Below are 8,410 nucleotides of genomic sequence, written 5' to 3' on the forward strand. Positions count from 1 at the left end.
AAATTATAGAAAAGGTTCTTATGCAGAATTATTTTAACATAAATAATCCCTACTTAATTACAATGTAGAATTTTTTTTTACCACCCATCAGTAAATATCTATAAAAAAACAAGGTTTATCTTAATCTTTAAATTGCATCGGTTAACAAGAACAAAGATTCTAAATGAACTTACGTAAATAATAAAATAATCATAAATCCTTTCAAATAGCAAAATTAAGTTATTAAATAACCCATACAAAAAGCATTAAAGTACTAAAATTAAAATCTGATCAAACTTTTAACAAAAAGTCATGAAATGTTGTGTTCTTTCTTCTTGTAGTGAATGCTTCGTTAGAATCTTAAGGTGTATGATTCTTGCAAGTCCTTTCACGGTGTCCATACATACCGCAATATGGACATCTATGCCTTTTCTTACGCTCATTGCGTTGTACAATTCGATTCTTTTTTGATCTAACAAGCGTCCGTTTTAAAATAGGTGAGTATATTATCTCACTTGTCTTTATATGCACCCATTGATCTTTATCGGACATCAGAGCAATTTCTAACACATATGCTTCTTTAAATTTATCGTCTGTGAAATATGTATCAACGTATTTGTCACAACTAGGCTCCCTTATGAAAGCAATAAAAGCATGTGAATGCACACACAAAAGACGGTTAACTTGCCAAACTCGTCAACTACATTTTTTCTCATTGAATATAACATCCTAACATTTTCCCTTGTGGTTCACTTCACCTCGATTGTTACACTTTTACAAACTTGAAAGTCACCCATGTTCTACAAGAGAAAATAAAAAAAGTATAAACAACATCAGTAAAAGTTTATATGTTTAATGCAAAAATAAATAAGATTTAGATCATTATTGGTCACTTAATTTTTGGTTTTGTGCTCATTTGGTCACTTAGCTTATTTTAAGTTTTAAAAGGTCACTGAACTTTTGGCGTTGTGCTTATTTAGTCATCTAACTTTTGTTTTGGTCACTTAACTTGTGACTTTGTGCTCATTTAGTCATGTAACTTTTAAAATTATGCTCATTTAATCACATAACTTATAAAATTATGTTAATTTTTATAACTTTATTTTAAAAGTTTAGTGACTAAATGAGCACAAAACCAAAAGTTGAATGACTAAATGAGCACAAAGTCAAAAGTTAAATGACCAAATAAAAAGTTAGGTGACTAAATCAGTACAAAGCCAAAAGTTCGATTACCTTTTAAAACTTAAAATAAGTTAAGTGACCAAATGAGCACAAAACAAAAAGTTAAATGACCAAAAATAACCTAAAGCGAAATAAATAATATCGATGATAGTTGTTGAACTTACGTTATAGATTCTCTTGAGATAGTTCATTGCTTTTGAAGTTAATGTTCCTTTCCATTTTTTTCACAATCCACCTTTTATGCCAAATCATTCCATGAGCTTTTCTCTAATTGCATCAATGAGATCAAGCACCAGTTTCTACCATGCTTTACATCCTTAATGAAAAAAAAAACAATAAACTGCAAAGATTTATTAAATCCACTCCTTAGATCTACCATCAAACTCACAATGTCGAGGAGCTATAAAGATTCGAACTCCTCCCATTAATCCTTCAAGAATATCACCGAAACACCTTTTCTTACTTTTAAACCCATTTAAATACTTTTAAAAATGAATAAACATCTTTTGCAGAAATTCAGTCCCAAAGTCTCAGTTTTAAAACAGTTTAAGTTTCAAAACAGTAATAAAGGAGGGTTATAATAGTAATATCAACAGTGGCCTTCAAAATGTTCCAAGCTCTTCTTAGTCTCAAACACCACTTGAACCTAAATACATGTCAAAAATAGTAGGTTAGGTATTGTAAATGTCTAGTGATTAATATCGATATTTCATCTTATTTTTAGTCAATGAATCACTCATTCTTTGACCTATGATGTATCCCCAAAATCTTTTGAAAACTCTTTACTTAAATAAACTTTAACTCTTTACTCTTTTGAAAACACTAAAAAATCTTTTAACTCTTTAATAAAAATTATCCCAAATCTTAATTCTAATAATTGAAATTTTTTCATCTTTTCTCTTTAAAAAACACTTGAAATCTCAAAACTCCTTCAACAAACTCATTACTATTTTTCTCTTTGAAACACTTAAACTCTTAAAAATCTATAAAACTCTTTAAATAACTCTTTACTATTTTCTATTTAAAACACTTAAAATCTTCTGACTCTTTAAATAATATGTTAACTCTTTTCTCTTTGAAACGCTTAAAATGTATAAACATTTATATACAACAGAAATGAAAAGAATGCAATGAAATATGCAACTACACTCATCCCGTTCATCACATTGTCCAACACACCATTCTCATTAGCGTTTATCATTTTTTATAGCAATGAATACTATAACATAGTTAGCAAATAACACCCTATGTCACAACTTATCTCGTTTCTCATAATCTCGTAAGTGGACACATATAAAGTACCACAATACTCATTGGTCTCTTTAGTCTCGTTTTCTATAGAATTTGGAGGCACACACAAGTCTTTTCCCCTCCTACATGAATGCATATATACTCATGCTAAAACTCTTTTATATCATTTTAACTATTTACTCTTTATCAAAACTCTTTCATAAAACTCATTTTTCATGAATGCACACATAGTTAAACACCTATCAATCAAGATATAAAACATCTTTGAACACTTTCAAATTTATGAAACATATTTGGTTGCATTATGGGACATGTATTCGATAGTACTCACCTTAGTCCAAAGCTATTCTACCTCTTTCTATGCATCTTACACTTCACCTCAGTTAATAAACCACCTACTCTCATTAAGAAGTATTTGTCACAAAATGAATAAAATACCCTATAGTGTTCTTGTAACGTCCCAAATTTCAATTTTGATTTTTCATTTAAAATGAAAAACATTTGTTCTATTTACAACTTCAAAGATCTAAATAGAACCGTTTGATTCAGATCATTATCAGAGTACATACATAAAGAGTGTGGTGTGCAATCTAAGACAACCTGAAACAGTTTAAACATAAAATCGTAAGCACAGAGCTTAGTAAGTTCCTCAAGATACCACATATCTTACATAACATCGGGTCCCACCCACACAACTATCGGGCCCCACCCTTATATTGGGTCCCGCCCTTATATCGGACCTCGCCCGCATCACGAGTCCTATCCAACATCACAGGCCCCGCCCAACATACATGCAAGAGTCACAAAAACAATCTAGCATCCTATATAGTATAGTGAGAAAACTCACATGAACTACTCAGCACCAACTCAATAACCACCTCAGTAATAATACAACTAACCGGAGCTACCTAATGCCAAACCAAGATCATTCTTTAGCCAAATACTCAATTCTAACCAACCAAAAGTCAAATTGGTCGAAAGTCAAGGGTCAAAGTCAAATCAGTGGACCATCACCCTATGGTTAACTCTTGGCCACGTCGTAGCCAAGTCAGGAGAAAACAGTCAAGATGCAGAGCACCGCCATGTTATGGGCCTTCCTTGGCTACATCATGGTCACTGGCGGAATGTCATTTTCCTTATTAAGAGCTTAATCCTTAAAGATCAAGGCACATAACTTCAGATCTAGTACTTGATAGCTTCATAATGGATAAAGTTACGAAATTTATCCATTAGGTTGGTCCAAACAATCAAGATCTAGACTTTACGTATCAAAGGGACTAAGAATGCAACTTTCTCAACTTAATCCATTAAGTCCAAGCCTCCAACACTCATATCTGAATCAACATGATGTTTAGATGGATAAAGTTTCCAACTTTATCCACAATAATGCCACAAACTTTCCAAATCTAAACTTTAATATACCAAAATGAACTAAAGGACAAAGATAACTTGTACGACTTAAAGGCAAGGAGAAAGATCATAACTTTCATAGACTCCAAGGTCCAAGAAGCATTTCCCACTGATTAAAAGATATTGGAGTCCACTCAACTCCAATATCACCCATAAAATAGACCAAAAGTGCCAAAAACCACAAATGACAATATCTAAAGAACTAAGGAGCAAGATATGAACTTTATATTCACAATAGTCCAGAAATGGAGTGACTTTGATGAATCCAAACTTGAAAAAACATTCCTTGCAACCAAAAAAAAACTTTCTTGATCTTCAAGCTTCATCAAAACACCACTGAAACATCCAAAAAGGTCCAAGCACTACTAGAAAAAAGGCCTTTTACGACGCTCATTGCGCATCGTAAAAGGCTCAGACAACGCGCAAATGCGCGTCAAGGAAGGCCCTGTCATAAAGAGAGACGACGCGCTTTTGCGCGTCGTCTATAGATGACGCGCATTTACGACGCTCATTTACGACGCGCATTTACGACACGCAATGCGTATCAAGGAAGGCCCTGTCATAAAGGAAGACGACACGCATTCGTGTGTCGTAACCTTACGACGCGCGTGTTAATGACACGCAATGCGTATCAAGAAAGCCCCTGTCAAGAAAGGATATGTCATAAATGAAGATGACACACATTTTTGCGTATCGTAAATTTAAATGTTTAAAAAAAATTATATATTTATTAATTTTTAAATTAAATTTTGCATTTAATTTCTTATAATATAAATAAAATACAATATACAAAAAATACAATCCATTGCATAATATAAAATAAAATTTCATACTCAAAAAATAAAATAAATTGCACAAATTATAATGTCATACAAAGAATCATTCAAATGTTAAACAAAAATAATACATTGCTAACATGTGTTATACATTCCTATAAAACTAACAAATAATCATACAACTCTGTTTCTTACTGGAAAGGAATGCCAAACATGATTAAAAAGTCTCCCTTAATCTTGATTACTCACCTGCTTAAGTAGAATGTTGTTGTTGAAAAGGTTACCTAGCAACAGAGGGGCAAAAACGTCTTTTTGACTCTCATTTACCCAGGGGTAAGCCCAGCAGCAGCTAAATTAAGGTTTGGATTTGGTTGACTGGGGCACCACCACGATATCCACCACCACCACGACGTCCACGGTTCCATTACCAAAGACTACCTAGAAAAGATTCCAGAAAAATTAATAATGAAGAAACTATAGGAAGACTGAAGATAATATTATTGAAAGTGATTATGTAAAGTGTGAACAAAGGGGAAGAAGATTCTCTGTTGTAACTTGTTTCTTGGAGGAGATTCTCTGTTGCTAACTTGTCTCTTTTTAGACTCTCCACCTTGTTCTCTTAAACCAAAATGAAGACTTCAATGAGGATTCACACAACATCCATTGATAGCAGCAAATCAGGAAGCACAATGGTTCAATCCCATTCAAGTTTCTTTGGACCTATCAGCAAGATAAGAATACAAAATTCTTGTCATGATGGAAAGATTAAAAGCTAGTAAGATTTAAATCTTTGCATAATGGAAGAAAATGATGGGGGAAGAGCATGAGCAGGAGAAGGAGCCACAGATAATACTAGCCCAAATAGGTTGATCATATGTTTGATGATCCTTTCTGTTTCATCTACAATAAAAAAAAACAATTTATAGACCCACATTTCACTTTGTTTCTCATAAAGTGGTAAAAATTTTTAAAAGAATAAAGATATCGGGAATGGAAATAAGATTTGGACTTCCAACCATTGATCTAAGCCACATGATTTTACTCTTACCCTCTTTTCCTCCACTATAATTACAACGAACTGCATATAAGTTTGTATGGAAAGCTTTCCCTTCAATTTCTAGCTTCTCTATTTTAGGAATTCCTGAAAAAAAAATCCAAGAAACATGTTTATATATTAATTGAAATTACAAAGTAACAAAAATGATAGATAAGAAGAGAAATAAGGTCAAGTCTAGAAGAAAAGACCAGGGGAAACAGGGCAGTTTCAGATATGCAGTTTCACTCGATCTTCCAAATGTATCTGTTACAATGAATTCACATCTGAAGAAATTACCAATGTTATCAAATCACAGCTTATATGGGCAAGAACATTATGATTGTAATGGCTTAAAGGATTTGTTCTCTTCTGAACAAATGTACCTATCTTTTTTATTTTTTAATACGGTATGATAAAATAAGTATTTAATATTTGAAAATATGAAACAAAGTAAGTTTTATAATGTAGAAGGATTAAAATCCTTACCAGTAACCGCAAGCATCTCAATTCTTGTAATCTCTTAAATGTAACATAATATTTAACAAATTTGCATTTTAAGAAGAGTATATAAAATAAATCTTGAAAAATACAAAAGTAATACCTAGGAGAATTACATCAGTTGGCTCTGACAACTTCAGCTCACCAACAAACTTAATCGCTACGAACAGGTGCATACCTTCAAAATATAGAAAAAAAGGTTTTTTTATATAGATGTATATGTATAGATTAGTGAACTAAATAAAAAAAGGTAGAGATATTAATTACCCGAATAATAAAAAAGCAATTGAATACTCACTCGGGGCTTGCGAATCTCATTACATGTTCCATTATTAAGCATGTTAAAAGCTCTCGTGTAATGTATTGAACTAAAGGGCATTGAGCTTCACTGCATACCTGCATGCTAGCATGTCCAATGTCAATGAAGGCTACATTGAGCTGCTCATTTTCAGGTAAGTCAGTTTTGTATATTCCATAAGCTAAAGCAGTGACTGTTGTCTCATGCATCAACCGTAGAGGATGCAAACCGGCAATAGTAGTTGCATCCATTACAGCTCTTCTTTGAAGACCAGTGAAGTAGATAGGTACCCCAATACAGCAATCCACAACTGCTGCATTCAAATTCTTTTCAGCTATTGTCTTCATGTTTGAGAAAACCATTCCCATAACTTGTGTTGGGGTGAATGACTTTGTTTCCCCAAGATACCTTGCATTGATCAATGGGAAACCATCGGGTCCCTCAGTAACTGAAAAAGGCAAAGCCTTGAGATCTTGTTGCAATTCAGGATCAGAAAAAGGACGCCCTATTAACCACTTAATTTGGGAAATGGTGTTTTTTGGGTTCATCATACTGGTTGCAGCACCAACTGTTCCAAGAAAACGCTGTTTATCACCAAAACACACAAGAGCAGGAGTCTCAAGTTTTGACTCATCATTAAGAACAACATCAATTCCCCTTTGTCTGGCAACTTCCACAACACAACTCTCATTCCCAAGATCAAATCCAACTACGCTCATCTTTGCTGAGTAAAGTAACTCGTTTAATTAATGAGAAGTTACTCTGCTTCACAGGAATCAATCTGCACAGATGAAAGGTAATTAGATTTATCAACAACTGTTCGATTACTCATAATCTGCTTAACAAACCACAAGATAAGAACCATTAATGAAAGTATTCACAAAACATCAATGAAGATTGTGATAATCTTCATCAGAACTCTCATCTTACACCTTATATTCACTCTGGGCAGATATTAAGGATGGATGAAGCTCCTTTGAAGCCATGAAATGGTGTATCAATCTTTCATCTCTTTCTTTAGAAATTAATTTTAACATGACCTCCCTCCCAAGAACTCCGTCAGCCCAAGCGCCCAACCCACTCCAGTAAATTTGCTGGAATGCATATCCAACACGTTGCAATACCAAAAATAAAAAATAAAAAAATTATGTAAGCAAAATAAGCATATCAAATAATATAAAAAATTAATTTTATTCTTATGTTATATCAAGAGGAAATATATTAGGAGCCATTCGTATGGCAAGTTTATACGATATAATTGAAACTTCTATGTAAAACCAGATAAACATAAAAGCAAAAAAAAAGGAACAGTTTTGTTGTAAACTTAATTTCTATCTTTTTTTTTACATAATGAATCATTTGAAATTGAGAGAGAAACAACAAAGCTAAAACATTCATATTTTTTTTATAAAATCAAACATTCATATAAATTGAGTTCATTCTTCTAAATTCTAACCCTTTCTAACATTATAATAGATCAACTCGAGAAGGCCCATCTTTCTCAATCCCAAAAGGTGCCTCTAAATGCCAAATCATTGATAAGGACTTTTCACAAACACTTAGCGTGCAAATTTAAAGGCCACATTTTGAAGCTGATCCATGAAACTAAAAATAGACATACATGTGTGGATTGTTAATGCTTCTGATGTTGAAACAGCTAGTTCCACTGCATCTGTGATGTCAACTCTATGAGATTTGGGGTTTATCCCATTTTACCCTTTTAAAATTCCAAAATTGCCCCTTTCAAAATTAAAGTTAACCCAGCAGCCATGGCAAGAATCAAACTCAGCAGCAACATTTTCAAAAGGAAAAAAAAATATTTTGATCAACCGCAAACCAAACAAGAAGATTCCAGTATTGCCCTTTGTATATGACATAACAATGAACCCAATAGTCTTGACTAGGATCAAAATCAGCGAAGAACAAGAAACCCTTCCATAAATTTGTCAATCATGGACCAATAACAAAAAAAACTTTTGA

The 8,410-nt window shown here is 33.0% G+C and overlaps 1 protein-coding gene across 1 annotated transcript; it reads right to left on the minus strand.

Annotated features, from left to right (window-relative positions):
- Nucleotides 1–5,370: 5,370 nt before the first annotated feature.
- Nucleotides 5,371–7,149, minus strand: LOC111886507 (heat shock 70 kDa protein 15-like). Its single transcript, XM_052769641.1, has 5 exons — nt 6,522–7,149; nt 6,236–6,310; nt 6,121–6,153; nt 5,647–5,739; nt 5,371–5,498 (listed from the first exon to the last, which is right to left on the minus strand). Exons 1-5 carry the CDS (start codon nt 7,147–7,149, stop codon nt 5,371–5,373), a joined length of 957 nt encoding a protein of 318 aa, XP_052625601.1.
- Nucleotides 7,150–8,410: the final 1,261 nt, after the last annotated feature.

This window comes from Lactuca sativa, chromosome 3 (assembly GCF_002870075.4).
Source record: "Lactuca sativa cultivar Salinas chromosome 3, Lsat_Salinas_v11, whole genome shotgun sequence".
NCBI lineage: Eukaryota > Viridiplantae > Streptophyta > Magnoliopsida > Asterales > Asteraceae > Lactuca > Lactuca sativa.